The sequence below is a fragment of the Dermochelys coriacea genome, chromosome 7, assembly GCF_009764565.3.
Source record: "Dermochelys coriacea isolate rDerCor1 chromosome 7, rDerCor1.pri.v4, whole genome shotgun sequence".
Classification (NCBI taxonomy): domain Eukaryota; kingdom Metazoa; phylum Chordata; order Testudines; family Dermochelyidae; genus Dermochelys; species Dermochelys coriacea.
In genome coordinates, this window is record NC_050074.1 from 67,519,321 (window position 1) to 67,537,482 (window position 18,162).

The following is an 18,162-nucleotide window of genomic DNA, read 5'->3' on the forward strand; positions in this document are numbered from 1 at the left end:
ATCAGCAACAGCAGAAAGTTACAGCTAAAGCTGCATTTTTACTGGTTGGAAAAAATAAAAAGCCGTTTCTAACAAAACTGAGGGCTTTAGGGCAAGATCCGACATTGGAGAGACAAACCAGGATTACGGGTTAAATATCCTGCACTGGTTATTTTTCACCGATTTAGAGGAAGGGAACTCTTTCTCCAGCGCTCAAGTCCTCCCCCTGTACTTCACAAAAACGATTAAAAGCAAAGGCTCCCTTTGGGCCGGATAGCTTTTGTTTCAAAAAGCAGGAATCCAACTGTAGAAAAACGGGAGAAACTTCTCAAACATCATGGCGGTTGGGGCTCAATTTCTGAGTGAACTTTCTGCGAGTCTTTTGCAAAGCGATCACCGATTGCAGGTCGGCTCCTCCGGCAGAGGAGACACTGTCCCCCCTCCTGGCTCAGCCCAGACGGTGTGCGAAACGATTGCACCCAGCCTAGCGAGCCCACTCGGCGGCCACAGGGGGGAAGGCACCTACCTCGTTCCTCTGGAGCTGGAAGAAGCTGTTCAGATAGCTGGAATTGAGGGACGAGCCCAGCTCCGGGCTGTTCTTGGTGTAGCTGAGATCGGGGTGCTGGGAAGAAGAGGGCTCGGGTCTGAAGGCATCAAAGGCGCTGGCCTGGTGGGTGTCTTGCAGCGACAGATAGACCCAGTTGAGGAGCTGGGCAGGCTGGTAGACAGAAGCAGCACTGGTGTCTATGGCTGACAACAAGCTCATCTTTCCCCAAAACTCTGCTCCTGCCTGGGTCTCTCTGTTCCCCCTCCCTCCCTCCCTCCTCTCCTCTCCTCTCCTCTCCTCGCTCACTGCCTCCGGTCAGCTCTCCCCGGGATCTTTTCTCCACCCCACGCGCTTCTGCTGGGTCCTTCTCGTTTAGGGGGAGGGGTGCTGCTCTTTATTTTGCTTTAATCCGGCCAGCCCCACACTTTCGTCTCTCCCCCTCCCTCCCCTTCCTAAGGCGATCCGAGCCCCCCGAGCCCCGAGGCACTGCACCGCACGGGCATAGCTGCTGCTGCGGCTGCAAAGTTTCCTAGCAGGAAACTTTCTGGTGGGGGGGTTTTTTTCCCCCTCGTTTTCCTTTTGCTGCCAGATCCGCTATCTGACTTTATTCCCACTCCCCCAGGCAGCCCTGGAGGGGCGGGGCTGATTGACTATGCAACAGCCGCCGATCCAGTCCGCGGGTCATCTCGCTGCATATGGAGCGCCGGGGCGGGGAGAGGGAAGTCCGGCGCTGCCTGGAAAGCTGAATGGACTGGCTAATTTGAATATGTATGAGGCTATAGGCCAATCAGTGGACGGCGCCGCCTCCTTCCCGCCCTGCAGGGGGCGGGCGCGCCACGAGTGGCGGCGGAACGGAATGGAGCGCAGCACGGCTTGGCTGCGAAGTGCGGCTGTTTGTTCGTGCAAACTTTTACCGTGCGTTTGTGGGTCTGTCTCTCGCTGCGTGAGCTTCCTTTGTGATCTTCCTGGAGAAGGGCTCGCCTACCAACCGGGACTCCAGTCCCGTGAGGGTGTTTTCATGGTGCCGTGGTAGCTTGCAGTCCCCTCTTTATTTCTGTTTCTCACCAGGGCTAAGGACTCATTATTGGAGGGTCTGTCTCATTCAATCTTTGTCAAAACGCCAGGTCCGCAAAAGGTTCCTTGGCTATTGAGGCTGTGCCAAGACCTTGCAGAGTGAAGGTTTCCCAAATAAGGCAGGAGAGTGGTGTGAGCTTGGAAAGCCAGCTAGGTAGACTGGGATTGGCTTCTTGAGGAGCCATGGTGCAGTTAGCATACAATGAAGGGATAACTACCTAGGCCTTTTAAGGAGTCAACAGCAGAAAAGCGGAAGGGGGTTATTCTTCTTTTGGGAAAGTGCCTGAGTGGGGTAATTACTGCTCCAAAAACTTTTCCATCCTGCCTTCCCTGTACTGTCTGAAGATTGTGGTAGAGTAGCCATTTCTCACTACAAATCCCATAAAGAAAAGGAGGACTTGTGGCACCTTAGAGACTAACAAATTTATTAGAGCATAAGCTTTCGTGAGCTACAGCTCACTTCATCGGATGCATTTGGTGGAAAAAACAGAGGGGAGATTGATCTACACACACAGAGAACATGAAACAATGGGTTTATCATACACACTGTAAGGAGAGTGATCACTTAAGATAAGCCATCACCAGCAGCGCGGGGGGGGGGGGGGGGAAGGAGGAAAACCTTTCATGGTGACAAGCAAGGTAGGCTATTTCCAGCAGTTAACAAGAATATCTGAGGAACAGTGGGGTGGGGGGGGGGGAGAAATGACATGGGGAAATAGTTTTACTTTGTGTAATGACTCATCCATTCCCAGTCTCTATTCAAGCTGTAGCTCATGAAAGCTTATGCTGTAATAAATTTGTTAGTCTCTAAGGTGCCACAGGTACTCCTTTTCTTTTTCTTTTCTTTTTGCGAATACAGACTAACACGGCTGCTACTCTGAAACCTTACAAATCCCATGGCAATGAAACCAAGACTTTTTTCAAAGCTAGAGTCTCTGCATGAAGGTGACGTTTTACATTTGAGCAAAACCCCTTGAGTTATCAGAGGCTAAAAAACACACCCACCTTCCCAGAATGTATTTGCTTTGTTTTGGTTTTAAGAATCCCATCATTTTCTTTGCTTAGATAATTGAAAAACATCAACACTTTGACCCTTCAGACTTGGCTCAAGAGTTGGCCTGAACAAGCGCTATGTGTGCTGTTCACATGGAATAAAAATGTTGTTCTGAAAAAGCAAAGTTACAAATGTTTTGGAAATGCAGGGCTGAGTGTGCACAGTAGAAAATACCATTAAGCTGTCAGCTACAAACTCAAAAGATGGATGTGTTTTGCATATGGGAGTAGCTAGTTAACTGCACAGCTATCTGGTGACAGGAATTTGTAAACTCAGTTGCTGAAGATGGAGCTTGTAAAGTCCAGAGGCTTGGAGCAAGGGATGGTGGAGTTTGTAAAATGAAGCAAGATGCTAAAGGCCTTATCTGCTGAGAAGTTGGATCAGTTTTGCATACTGGTATATTTAAAACAATACCCCCCACCCACCACCCCACACGCACTTGGAATGCAGTTGTACTGGTATATCAGTATAACTTTTTTCATTATAGGAAGAGCAATAAGCTATACTGGTGAAAGGACCATTTATACCAGTATAGCTGTTCACACAAGTGGTTGTACTGATAAACTACACTGATAAATAACACCACTCTTTAACCAATATAGTTATGCCAGTACAAAAGCAGGCCTTAGTGGTTCTGCAAGCCCATTATCTCTGGAATAAGGAATTATTGAGATCTGCTGATAAGGGTGAATGAGCAGATCACTCTGCTGTCCCTGCCTCAAAATACTGTCCCTGCCTCAAGAGCTCACACTTCAACAGGCAGGCAGAGCGGTGCACTCGGAAGCCCAGATGAGGGCTTGAAATTGTGTCTTTGGTGTAATGGACTCCCTTTTTTTGTGCATGTTAATTACCATGTCACAGAGGGAGTATTTTCTATCCCAGTTTTCCTGGATAAATAAAAGATGTCAGATCTTGTTCATGGGTCAGATCCAGCCCTGATTTGGCATCTAGACCTCTCATTGAAGGTAATGAGAGTCCTTAACAAAAATGGATACGACATGGCTTGTGTGATAAGTATCAAAAATATAGAGCGTGTGGCTGATTTAATGTTGCACTTGTTTAATTTTTGTTGTGTCCTGACCTGGTTGTCAAACTTAACATTGCACTAACTCTGGTGACTTGTTTTTTAAACTGAATAATGGAATAACGGTATAGACTGGGGTATACAGTGAGCCAACTGGAAACTTATTTGTTGTCTTTGGCACTTAGGCATCCCCTATTATTGTAATGTATGAGCCTCAGACAATCTTTAATGTATATATCCTCACAACACCCACAATACCCAACTTACCCACTAAGGTAAGGCAGTGCTATTATCCCCATGGTATGGAGGGGAAGCTGAGGCACTGAGAGACTAAGAGACTTACCCAAGGTCAAACAAGAAGCCTGTGGCAGAGCTGAGAAATTAACCTGGATCTTGGAGATTACAGCCTAGTATCCTAACCAGTGGGCACTATCCTTATTCTGCCAGCAAGTGCAATACACATCATGATCACTATCTTCCCTTCATATCAGCATTCTGGATCTTTTCTCTCATTATTCCTAGCCCCTTTCCCCTCTGCATCTCCCCGTGCATTCTTCACTCATTCCCTGCATTGAAATCCCATTACTGTCAGTGCATTCCAGGAAATAGATCTTGTCCCTTTGCTCGAGGATCAGAGAGGATAATTTTAGCCTTATTTTGCTGTCATTTTCCTACTGTTCTCAGAACAATAGAAAATCCATATTGCATAATGAGGTGAGGTTTTTTTTTCCCTGTTTGACTATTCTGATGTAACTATTGAATCTGCATTGTTCTTAATGAGACAGTATTTATATATGGGCTCTTCCTTTTACTATGCTAAACTCTGTTCCTATTACTTTGGGTGAAGCAAGTAGCTGACCTTGTTGCTCTGCCTAACATTCTGTACTTTGCATAGCACATGGTAGTGTTTATAATGTGAATGTGACTGAGTAGTACAGTATGGTGAGTTGTCCATCCCACATAAGGCCTACAGGGGTAAATTAGGCTAATTAACCTATGGGCCATACCTGGAGGGAAGCCAGATTGTGCTAAGGCCTGATTTGCTGATGAAGTCCATCTTGGGGAGGAGCTGGGTTGGATTTATAAAGACAGGAAGTTCACAGCAGAAAAGGGCTATTCCAAAGTAGACTGTAGTTACTGCCTGGGAATGGGGAAATGTGTTTGAGGGTACGGAGTTCATTTGTCTGCACTTACTCCCTAGGAAGAGGGTGATTGAGCCGATACACTTGGAGAGGGGGAGCCAGAAGCTGCAGAAAGGAGTCCAGGGAAGCAGCAACAGCGTCTGAGGGAAAGCAGGCCAGAGTGCCACGTATAGGGTGCCTGGACTGGAATGTCGAGTAGTGGGTGGACAGGCCAGGGTTCCCCTACTGGCCACTAGTGAAATGGCATCATCAGGGCAGGGCATGAGAAGACTGCCTGAGATGGTTGATGCAGAAGGCTTTTGATACCCCAGAAGGGGGAAATATGAATAGTGACTTGGAGCAGAAGGGGAGGCAGACCTGGAAGGAGCTAATCTCCAGAGTGGCCAGGAGAGGCACCGCGAGTCAACCCCATGACACACAGATGCAATTGTAGTCATCTTCTGGCTTTTTAGGGCTTCTTTTTCTCTGGCTTGTTCAGAATGCTGGTCTTTGGCATACAAGTGGCTGTCCAGAGTACATGCACAAAGCTCTCCAAGGAAAATAGAAGGAGTATTTCATGAGGGCGGGAGGAGTTCCTGTATACAGGGAGGAGACTATTCCAGGATTACACAGCAGCATGAGGAAAGATACAGCATCCTCAGGATCATCCACTGAATCCACCTGGGTGGTCTTATATTCCTGTTTTATAGCTTCTCCCTACCTGAGCTCTGATTGGCACAGTTCTCAAATTATGAATATTTGTAACTCCACTCACTGTGGAAATTTACTCTCCAGATCATGGGGAAATACTGATCTGCCCACTAAATACCAGTCCTTCCTTGTGGATGGTTCTGGGCACTAGAAGTAAATGGCCTTGCTCTCTCTTTGCCTTGTGTATGCAGAGATACAAACCACCTGGAATCCACTGATTTCTCAACAGTGCAGTGCCAAAAGACATGTGGGTTGCATGAACAGAAGTCTTGGATAGTTGATTTGTTCTTTGCGGGGGAGAGGGGGAAAGGAGATTGGGGTAGAGTGGGATGGTGTGGGAGTTATGTAATAAGGGAGAAGGAGCAGAATGTGCCACTAGAAAGGAGTGCCTCTGGTGGCAAAGCAGAAGATGGTGGGAAGAAGAGCCCACGATCTTCAGAGTGCTGCTTCTAGTGTTCATTTCAACACCTGGGAACAGGATAAAGAAACTGACATGGGCGCAGGTCATAAAAGACCCTATTTGGAAATATTTTCAAGAAATTCCTGTACTTCTGGGTAAAAAGGAACCCATGCCAAATGCAAATTGTATAAAAAAGAGATGCAAGGCCTGGTTGTCGGAATGAAACAACCTTATGAAAAATGCTCCTCAGAAGGCAGCCTAAGTAACTTAGGACAGTGATTCTCAAAGGCGGTCCACCGCTTGTTCAGGGAAAGCCCCTGGCGGGCTGGACCGGTTTGTTTACCTGCCGCATCCGCAGGTTCGGCCGATCGCGGCTCTCACTGGCCGCGGTTCGCCGCTCCAGACCCAATGGGGGCTGCTGGAAGCGGCGTGGGCCGAGGGACATGCTGGCTGCCCTTCCCACAGCCCCCATTGGCCTGGAGCAGCGAACCGCGGCCAGTGGGAGCCACGATCGGCCGAACCTGCAGACGCGGCAAGTAAACAAACCAGTCCGGCCCGCCAAGGGCTTTCCCTGAACAAGCAGTGGACCGGCTTTGAGAATCACTGACTTAGGAGACTCTTGTCTCATTTTCAAGAGACTTAGGTGAATAGGCACTTAAGCTCCAGTCACTTTCACTTAGGCATATTTGAAAAGTTTTCTACTCTGACCTGAAATAATCAGTTTAGTTCACTGACTACAGTTAATCCCTCTGTTCCTTTAATAAATCATCTAGTTGTAAATGTGCAACATGCTTTGATAGAAGTTTATGTATCCAAAACACTTAAGGTTGTTCTGTTTAAACCACATCAAACAACACATAACATTTATCTTAATTAACTGAATTCCAGTTACCATCCCTAATGCAGCTTGATACAAATCATGAGCAAAAAATTATCTTGTAAATAAACAATATATCATGCGCCATTTTCTAACATACTAAAAATATACAATAATAAGAATCTGAAAATATTAAGCTATATAATTGCTAAAATGTGTGTATATATAGTATACACTCCTAGCTAGCAAAAAGATGCACCACATCTAGTGTAAAGGCTCTATTTAGTTGTAAATCAACATGTTTTAAAAGTTATATCAACTAATGAGAATGTACCTTTTGTTTAGGAATAACTGAAGTGCAAATGGAAAAGTTGATTTTAAATCAATGATTGATTGAAATCGAGGATTTCCACTTGTTGATTTAAATTACCTTGATTTAAATAAATCTTCCCTGATCACAAGTGGGAGGAGGAGACAAAGGGAGTATCAAAGAGAACAAAGTTTCATTAATAAGAGCAATGGCTTCCATGACTCTTCAAAATGGAACTCCCAATCTTTGCTAGAAAGTACTGTAGAAAGGGACTGCCTTCAACCCATGTGCACAATTCCCCCTGGGAGTTATGCATATGGACTCAATGCTTTTTTTGCCTTGGTCTTCACAGACAAGGTCAGCTCCCAAATTGCTGCACTGGGCAGCACAGTGTGGGGAGGAGGTGAGCAGCCCTCAGTGGTGAAAGAACAGGTTAAAGACTATGTAGAAAAGCTGGACATGCACAAGTTCAATGCATCCAAAGGTACTGAGGGAGTTGGCTGATGTGATTGAAGAGCCATTGACCATTATCTTTGAAAACCCGTGGTGATCAGGGGAGGTCTCGGGCTATTGGAAAAAGGCATATATAGTGCCCATCTTTTAAAAAGGGAAGAAGGAGAATCCAGGAAACTACAGACTGGTCAGCCTCACCTCAGTCCCTGGAAAAATCATGGAGCAGGTCCTCAAGGAATCTATTTTGAAGCACTTGGAGGAGAGGAAACTGATCAGGAATGGTCAACATGGATTCACCAAGGGCAAGTCATGCCTGACCACCTGATTGCCTTCTATGATGAGATAACTGCCTCTTTGGATATGGGGAAAGTGGTGGACATCATATAGCTTGACATTAACAAAGCTTTTGATACGGTCTCCCACGGTATTCTTGCCAGCAAGTTAAAGTAGTATGGATTGGATGAATGGACTCTAAGGTGGATAGAAAGCTGGCTAGATCATTGGGCTTAATGGGTAGTGATCAATGGCTTGATGTCTAGTTGGCAGCCGGTATCAAGCGGAGTGCCCATGGGGTTGGGTCTGGGGCCAGTTTTTTTTCAACGTCTTCATTAATGATCTGGATGATGGATGGATTGCACCCTCAGCAAGTTTGTGGTTGATACTAAGCTGGGGGGAGAGGTAGATATGATGGAGGGTAGGGACACAGTCCAGAGTGACCTATACAAATTGGAGTATTGGGCCAAAAGAAATCTGATGAGGTTCAACAAGGACAAGTGTAGAGTCCTGCACTTAGGATGGAAGAATCCCATGCACTGCTACAGGCTGAGGACCGACTGGCTAAGTGGCAATTCTGCAGAAAAGGACCTGGGGATTACAGTGGACAAGAAGCTGGATATGACTCAACAGTGTGCCCTTGTTGCCAAGAAGGCTAATGGCATATTGCGCTGCATTAGTAGGACCATTGCCAGCAGATCAAGGGAAGTGGTTATTCCCCTCTAATCGGCACTGGTAAGGCCACAGCTGGAGTATTGAGTCCAGGTTTGGGCCCCCCACTACAGAAAAGATGTGGACAAATTGGAGAGAGTACAGTGGAGGGCAATGAAAATGGTTAGGGGGCTGGGGCACATGACTTATGAGGAGAGGCTGAGGGAACTGGTCTTATTTAGTCTGCAGAAAAGAAGAGTGAGGAGGGATTTGATAGCAGCCTTCAACTACCTGAAGGGGATGGAGCTCAGTGGTTCTCAGTGGTGGCAGATGACAGAACAAGGAGCAATGGTCTCAAGTTGCAGTGGGGGACGTCTAGGTTGGATATTTGGAGAAACTATTTCGCTAGGGTGGTAGTGAAGCACTGGAATGGGTTACTTAGGGAGGTGGTGGAATCTCCATCCTTAGAGGTTTTTAGGGCCCGGTTTGACAAAGCCCTGGCTGGAATGATTTAGTTGGGGTTGGTCGTGCTTTGAGCAGGAGGTTGGACTAGATGACTTTCTGAGGTCTCCTCTAACCCTAATCTTCTGTGATTCTATGGATTGAAAGCAGTGTCTGATCCTTGGATTGCAATAATTTAACAAACGTTAATGTAGCCTTACTGCACTGAGATAGCTAAGTACCCTTTAGGGACAAATCCTGCTTACCTTTCTTCTGAGTAGTCCCACTGAAATCAAAGCATGAGCAGAGCGCTTAAGTGACACGATCCACATTTTAAAACAAGTCAGTGGCAGAGCCAGGAATAGGATTTGGGGACTTCTAATCCTGGTCTCTGAACCCTAAGCAGCCTGTTATAAAAAACTGTGATGTTACAAATGTTACAAGAGGATTAGCCTATGTGCTTTGACAAATGATAGATAAAAATCTGCATCTCTAGATGGACCATTTGCAGTATTCTTATAGTCTCTTTACAAGAGCTGCTCATCCAAATGTAATATGCACAATCTGTATTTCTAATCTGGCTCCAGATTAGACCAGAGTCACAAAATGGGGTAGGGATAAAGCACCCTGAAATGTGCAAGTGAGCGTAACAGTGCTAATACATAAACAAGATACAAAATAATTCTCTGATTTGTGGACTTTATATGTATGTATATAAAATATGACTTTATGAACTTCCCCTGGGCTCTGCAGCCAAAATGTACATGCAGTGTTCCAAGCGAGTGGGTTTCACATGACAGGGGAGTTCTCATTTTATTATGAAATGATTTAATTATGCTATTGGAAGGGCATATACAATTCTTAAAATTATAGGAAGACTTCTCCAAAACACATCTAAATCCTTAAAACGAATTCATATGTGGCTTTTGGAGTGCCTGATATACAAGCAGCATGTGTCCTTGATATGTAGATACAGCAGTTCTTTCGTCTCAAGAACTGAAGGCAGATCAGACATACTCCTTATCTGGAAAGAAATGCATTTAATTTAGCACGTTATAAACTGTTTGCTGCAGGTGCATAAGGACTAGATTGTGTCCAGGTGCTCAAGGAGGGGAGGGTGCAGGGACTCCTGCCTTGCACTCCTAAATAGAAGTGAGGTATAAAATTACAACCCTTGTGCTCCTTGGACGACAGGGACTGCTCCCTATGTACCTCTGCCTCTTCTGGGGAGCAAGACAGTGGAGCAGGGGCCTTGAGGTGTGGGGATGAGGCACTGCTCTGGCCTCTCTCCTCCTCAGGGAATGGGCGAGTTTGCTGCTCTCTCTGGAATGTATATCAAGATGGTTCATTCATCCTGGGAACTGGGAAGCTCTGGGAAGAATTATGTCACTTTCCGCTGCATCAATACAAGGTTTTGCCTAAATGATATGACTGACGCTAATATTTCCTGCTGCCCCTTCCCCTCAGGTTCTCAAAATCAGCTTTGCATCCCTGACACTTTAATTCCTTATAGGCCCCTAGACACTTCTCCCCTCCTTCATTTGGTTGGGTAATGAAAACTTAAACATGTTGTTTCTATACTCACTGGCCTATGCATTGACTTTTAATCGGTTTTATAAACCTCTTTGAAACAGTGCTACTCTATTTAACAACACAACTCTGGCATTGCTGTTAATGTAGCCTCACACTGTACAAGGCAGCACAAATGGAGGGAGGGGAGACAGCATGGCAGACAGAGGCAGAGACACAGACCCTATATGTGGGAGAGAGAGAGAGAGAGATGCACATTGCCCCTTTCAGTACGCTGACCCCACTCTAAGTACATTGCCTTTAAAAACATCATGAAATTGAGATAGCAGCTGCAGCCAGCAAGCTCTCTCCATCCTGAGCCCTGTCGTGTCCCCACCCTGCTCTAAATGGAAATGGAGTAAGTGGGGGGCAGGAGTAGGGGGGAAGGGGACACCCTGACATTAGCCCCTCTCAGGGCCGTCCCTAGCTACTCTGGGGCCCTATGCAGCCCCCCATGGGGGGGCAGGCTTCTGTGGGGGTGTAGGGGCTGGCCCCAGGCCTCTGCGGGGGGGGTGGGGCTGCCTTGGGAGCCACTCCTCAACACTCACTGGCAGCGTGGCTGGGGCTTGGCCACTGCACTTCCTGCTGCTGGTGAGTGCAGGCCCAGCTTTGTTGCACTCATCAGGGGAGTGGGGGTGGGCCTGGGGCGGAGCAGGGGTGGGGGCTTTGGGGAAGGGGTTGAGTGGGGATGGGGCAGAGGCCATGGGGAAGAGGCAGAACAGGGGCTGGAGCAGCACACAGCTGTGCAGGGCACCAGGAAATTAGGTGCCCTAAATTTGGTGCTCTATGCAGCTGCGTACTTTGCGTTTGGGTAAGGATGGGCTCCCTCTTTCCCGCCGCCCCTGCACAGCAAGCAGGAGGCTCCCGGGAGCAGCTCCAAGGCAGAGGGCAGGAGCAGCACATGGCAGTGGGGGGAGGGACAGCTGAACTGTCGGCAGTTGATAGCCTGCTGCACAGGGAACTTAGAGGAGCGGAGAGCTGATCGGGGCTGCTGGTCCACCCTGGTTCCAAGCCCCCACCAGCTAGCTGCAGTGGGCTGCTCTTCCTGCAAGCAATGGACAAAGAAGGCGTTGTAAGGAAGCATTGCGAAACTTTAAACAAGCATGTTCCCTAATTGATCAGCAACATAACAATCAAACAACATTAACTGGGGTGACTTTAAGTGAGAAGTTACTGTAGGACCCCGTCATTTACCTCTTTACATTGCTGAAACTCACCATTTATTCCTATCCTTTGTTTCTTGTCTTTTGACCAGTTAGTGATCCATTAGATGACCTTTCCTCTTATCCTATGATTGCTTACTTTGATGAGGTCCCTCACCAAAGGCTCTTAAAGTCCAAGTACATTATATTCACCATATCACTCTTGTCCACATGTTTGTTGACTCCCTCAAATAATTCTAATAGATTGGTGAGGCAGGATTTCCCTTTACAAAAGCTGTGTTAATGCTTTTCCAACTATGTTCCATTATGTGTCTGCTAATTGTGTTCTTTACTATAGTTTTAACCAATTTGCTTGGTACTTAAGTTAGTCTTACTGATCTGTAATTGCCACAAACGCCTCTGGAGCCTCCAGTCATCTGGTACAGAGGCTGATTTAAGCAATAGGTTACATGCCATGGTTGGTAGTTCTGCAATTTCATCTTTAAGAACATAAGAACAGCCATACTGGATCAGACCAAAGGTCCATCTAGCCCAGTATCATCTCTTCCGACAGTGGCCAGTGCCAGCTGCCCCAGAGGGAATGAACAGAACAAGTAATCATCAAGTGATCCATCCTTGTCACTCATTCCCAGCTTCTGGCAAACAGAGGCAAGGGACACCATTCCTGCTCATCCTGCCTAATAGCCATTGATGGACCTATCTTCCATGAATTTATCTAGTTCTTTTTTGAACCCTGTTATTGTCTTGGCCTTCACAACATCCTCTGGCAAGGAGTTCCAAAGGTTGACTATGCATTGTGTGAAGAAATATTTCCTTTTATTTGTTTTAAACCTGCTGCTTATTAATGTCATTTGCTGACCTCTAGTTCTCGTGTTATGAGAAGTAGTAAACAACACTTCCTTATCTACTTTCTGTACACCAGTCATGACTTTATAGACCTCAATCATATCTCCCCTTAGCCGTCTCTTTTCCAAGATGAAAAGTCCCAGTCTCATTAATCTCTCCTCATACGGAAGCTGTTCCATACTCCTAATCATTTTTTTTGCCCTTTTCTGAACCTTTCCCAATATATCTTTTTTGAGATGGGACGACCACATCTGCACACGGTATTCAAGATGTGGGCGTATTATGGATTTATATAGAGGCAACGTGATATTTTCTATCCTATTATCTATCCCTTTCTTAATTATTCTGAGCATTCTGTTCGCTTTTTTGACTGCCGCTGCACATTGAGTGGATGTTTTCAGAGAACTATCCACAGTGACTCCAGGATCTCCTTCTTGAATGGTAACAGTTAATTTAGACCCCATCATTTTATATGTATAGTTGGGATTATGCTTTCCAATGTACATTACTTTGAATTCTAGTAGATTGGTGAGGCATGATTTCCCTTTACTAAAACCATGTTGACTCTTCCTCAACAAATTATGTTCATCTATTTGTCTGATAATATTGTTCTTTATTATAGTTTCAACCAGTTTGCCCTATACTGAAGTCAGGCTTACTGGCCTGTAATTGCCACCATCACCTCTGGAGCCCTTTTTAAAAATTGGTGTCACATTAGCTATCCTCCAGTCATCTGGTACATAAGCTGATTTAAATGATAGGTTACAGACTTAGTTAGTAGTTCTGCAGTTTCTCATTTGAGTTCTTTCAGAACTCTTGGGTGAATACCATCTGGTCCCAGTGACTTATTGCTGTTTAATTTATCAATTTGTTCCAAAACCTCCTCTAATGATACCTCAATCTGGGACAGTTCCCCAGATCTAAAAAGAATGGCTCAGGTTTGGGAATCTCACTCACATCCTCAGCTATGAAGACCGATGCAAAGAATTCATTTAGTTTCTCCGCAATGGCCTTGTCATCCTTGAGTGCTTCTTTAGCATCTTGATCATCCAGTGACGCCACAGATTGTTTAGCAGGCTTTCTGCTTCTGATGTACTTAAAAAAAATTGCTATTACTTTTTGAGTCTTTGGCTAACTGTTCCTCAAATTCTTTTTTGGCCTTCCTAATTGTATTTTTACACTTCATTTGTTAGTGTTTATGCTCCTTTCTATTTTCCTCACTAGGATTTAACTTCTGCTTTTTAAAGAATGCCTTTTTGCCTCTCACTCCTTCTTTTACTTTGTTGTTTAGCCATGGTGGCTCTTTTTTGGTTCTTTCAAACTCTTTCTTCCTTTCAAACTCTTGAGTGAATATCCTCTGGTCCAGGTGACTTATTACTGTTTAATTCATCAATTTTTTCCAAAACCACCTCTACTGACACCTGCATTTGGGACAGCTCCTCAGATCTGTCACCTAAAAAGAATGCTCAGGTGTGAGTATCTTCCTCACATCCTCTCCAGTGAAGAGGGATGCAAAGAATTCATTTAGCTTCTCTGCAACGGCCTGGTCTTTTTTGAGTGCTCCTTCAGCACCTTGATCATCTAGTGGCCCCAATGATTGTTTAGCAGGCTTCCTGCTTCTGATGTAATTTAAAAAAAAATTGCTCTTAGTTTTTTGAGTTCTTCTGCTAGTTGTTCTTCAAATTCTTTTTTGGTGTGCCTAATTATACTTGACTTGACATAGTTTATGCTCCTTGCTAGTTTCCTCAGTAGGATTTGACTTCCAATTTTTAAAGGATGCTTTTTTGCCTCAAACTGCCTTTTTTACTCTGCTGTTTATCCATGGTGGCATTTTTATTTTTTTTTTTGGTTCTCTTACTGGTTGTTTTTGGTTGGTTGGTTTTTTGTTTTTTGTTTTTACTTGGGGGTATACATTTAGTTCGAGCCTCTATTGTGGTGTTTTTAAAAAAGTTTCTATGCTCTTGTGACTGTTCCTTTTAATTTCCATCGAACTAGCTTCCTAATTTTTGATAATTCACCTCTATGAAGTTAAATACTACTCTGTTGGGTTTCTTTGGTATTTTCCTCCCCAAAAGGATGTTACGTTTAATTACAGTATGGTTGCTATTACTGAATGGGTCAACTATATTCACCTCTTGGGAACAGATGCTGTACTCCATTTAGGACTAAATCAAGAACTCACTCTTCCCTTTTGGGTTCCAGGACTAGCTGTTCCAAGAAGCAGTTGTTAATAGTGTCTAGAAATTTTGTCTACCTATGCATATGGGAATGAGTCATATACCTAGTCAATATGGGGATAGCTGAAATTCCCTATTATTATTATTATTATTTATTATTTTATTACTATTTATTATTGGATTTTTTGTTTTGTAGCCTCTCTAACCTCCCCGAGCATTTGAGTCTCTGTCACCATCCTGGCCAGGTGGTTAGTGGTACCTATTGCTTTGCTTTTATTATTCAAGCATGAAATTTCAATCTATAGAGATCTTATGATCTTTGATTCATTTAAGGTTTTCACTGTGTTTGACTCTGTGCTTTCTTTCACATATAATGCAACTCCCCAAATAGTGCAACCTACTCTGTCATTCCTGTATGTTTTGTACCCTTTATTACCATGTTCCATCGTCGTTCCACCAAATTTCTGTGATATCTGTTATATCAATACAAGGCATTCAAGTTCATGCATCATAGTATTTAGACTTCTAGCATTTATATTCAAGCACTTGTCAAATTTGTCACTGTTTTGTCATTTGCCTTCATGTGATGTAATTGAATGGGACTCTTTTTTGTTTGACTGTTTCTCTTCAGTTCCTACTCTACTATATCAACTTCTATAATTTCTTCTTTATTGGATATAGAGAAGCCCCATTAATAGATCTTCCTCTAAAGAATACCTCTGTCCAAACTGTGTGCTCCTCCACTCCTTGCATCAATGGGGTTTTTTTTATGTCCCTAATTTTGGTCTTTGTCTCGCACAATGTCCCACATTTTGGGCTTGGGCAGCTTGAGAGAGATGCTTAGAATCATATGACTGGAAGGGACCTCGAGAGGTCATCTAGTCCAGTCCCCTGCACTCATGGCAGGACTAAGTATTATCTAGGCCATTCCTGACATGTGGTTGTCAAACCTGCTCTTAAAAATCTCCAATGATGGAGATTCCACAACCTCCCTAGGCAATTTATTCCAGTGCTTTAACGACCCTGACAGGAAGTTTTTCCTAATGTCCAGTGTAAACCGCCCTTGCTACAGTTTAAGACCATTGCTTCTTGTCCTATCCTCAGATGTTAAGAAGAACAACTCTTCTCCCTCCTCCTTGTAACACCCTTTTATGTACTTGAAAACTATTATTTCTCCTTTCAGTCTTCTCTTTTCCAGACTAAACAACCCCAGTTTTTTCGGTCTTCTCTCATAGGTCATGTTTTCTAGACCTTGAATCATTTTTGTTGCTCTTCTGTGAACTTACTCCAATTTGTCCACATCTTTCCTGAAATATGGTACCCAGAACTGTACACTATATGCCAGTTGAGGCTTAATCAGCGTGGAATAGAGCAGAAGAATTACTTCTTGTGTCTTGCTTACAACATTCCCAGAATGTTGTTTGCTTTTTTTCCAAAAGCATTTCACTGTTGACTCACATTTAGCTTGTGGTCCACTATAACCCCCAGATCCTTTCCGCAGTACTCCTTCCTAGGCAGTCATTTCCCATTTTGTATGTGTGCAACTGAGTTTTCCTTCCTAAGTGGAGTATTTTGCATTTGTCCATATTGAATTTTATCCTATTTACTTTAGACCATTTCTCCAGTTTGTCCAGATCATTTTGAATTATAATCCTATCCTCCAAAGCACTTGCAATGCCTTCCAGGTTGGTATCATCTGCAAACTTTATAAGTGTGCTCTCTATACCATTATCTAAATCATTGATGAAGCTATTGAACAGAACCGGACCCAGAACTGATCCCTGTGGGACCCCACTAGTTATGCCCTTCCAACTTGACTATGAACCACTGATAACTACTCTCTGGGTATTTTTTTCCAACCAGTTATAATAGCTCAATCTAGGTTGCATTTCCCTAGTTTGTTTGAGAAGGTCATGAGAGATAGTATCAAAAGTTTTACTAAAGTCAAGATATACCACATCTACTGCTTCTCCCTTATACACAAAGCTTGTTACCCTGTCAAAGAAAGCTATCAGGTTGGTTGGACGCAATTTGACAAATCCATGCTGACTGTTACTTATCACCTTATTATCTTCTAGATGTTTTAAAATTCATTGCTTTATTATTTGCTCCATTATCTTTCCAGATACAGAAGTTAAGCTGACTGGTCTATAATTCCCCAGGTTGTCCTTATTTCCCTTTTTATAGATTGGCACTATATTTGCCCTTTTTCAGTCTTCCAGAATCTCTCTTGTTTTTCATGACTTTTCAAAGATAATCGCTAATGGCTCAGTCAGCTCCTTGAGTATTCTAGGATGCATTTAATCAGGCTCTGGTGACTTGAAGACAGATAACTTGTCTAAGTAATTTTAACTTGTTCTTTCTCTATTTTAGCCTCTGATTTCACCTCATTTTCACTGGCATTCACTATGTTAGACACCCAATCACCACCAAGATTCTCAGTGAAAACCAAAACGAAGAAGTCTTTAAGCATTTCCACATTTTCTGTAATTGTTTTTTCCCCCTCATTGAATAATGGGCCTACCCTGTCCTTGGTTGTCTTCTTGCTTCTAATGTATGTGTAGAATGTTTTATTGTTATCCTTTATGTCTCTCTAATGAGTTTGATCTTGTTTTGTGCATCAGCCTTTCTAATTTTGTCCCTACATGCTTGTGTTATTTGTTTATATTCATCCTTTGTAATTTGACCTAGTTTCCACTTTTTGTAGGACTCTTTTTTTGAGTTTCACTTCATTGAAGATCTCCTTGTTTAGCCAGGGTGGTCTCTTGCCATACTTCCTACCTTTCCTATGCAGGGGATAGTTTGCTCTTGTGCCCTTAATAATGTCTCTCTGAAAAACTGCCAACTGTCTTCAATTGTTTTTCCCCTTAGACTTGCTTCCCCTGGGATATTACCTACAAATTCCCTGAGTTTGCTAAAGTCTGCCTTCTTGAAATCCATTGTCTTTATTTTGCTATTTTCCCTCCTACCATTCCTTAGAATCAGGAACTCTACCATTTCATGTTCACTTCCACTCAAGCTGCCTTCTACTTTGAAACTCTCAACCAGTTCCTTCCTATTTGTCAAAATCAAATCTAGAACTGTGTCTCCCATAGTAGCTTTCTCCACCTTCTGAAATAAAAAATTGTCTCCAGTATATTCCAAGAACTTGTTGGATAATCTGTGCCCTGCTGTGTTATTTTCCCAACAGATGTCTGGGTAGTTTAAAGTCCCCCATAACCACCTAGTCCTGTCCTTTGGATGATTTTGTTAGTTGCTTATAGAAAGCTTCATCCACCTCTTCTTCCTGGTTAGGTGGTCTGTAGTAGACCCCTACCATGATATCACCCTTGTTTTTTACCCTTTTATCCTTACCAGAGACTTTCAACAAGTTTGTCTCCTATTGCCATATCAACCTCAGTCCAAATGTATACATTTTTAATATATAAGGCAACACCACCTCCCTTTTTCCCCTGCCTGTCCTTCCTGAGCAAGCTGTACCCTTCTATACCAATATTCCAGTCATGCATATTATCCCACCAAGTTCTGTGATGCCAACTATGTCATAGTTGT

At 43.9% G+C, this 18,162-nt stretch overlaps 1 protein-coding gene across 2 annotated transcripts in view; it reads right to left on the reverse strand.

Moving 5' to 3' along the window:
• The window catches only part of ZCCHC24 (zinc finger CCHC-type containing 24), a 149,565-nt gene extending 148,407 nt beyond the window's left edge, over positions 1-1,158 (reverse strand). The window contains exon 1 of one of the 2 annotated variants that reach the window (XM_038411150.2): positions 506-1,158. In XM_038411150.2, the coding sequence (XP_038267078.1) occupies positions 506-745 (240 nt within the window). In that variant the 5' untranslated portion in view covers positions 746-1,158. The remainder of the gene's footprint in view (positions 1-505) is intronic. The other variant, XM_043518799.1, reaches the window with a different exon arrangement.
• Between the last annotated feature and the right edge of the window lie 17,004 nt (positions 1,159-18,162).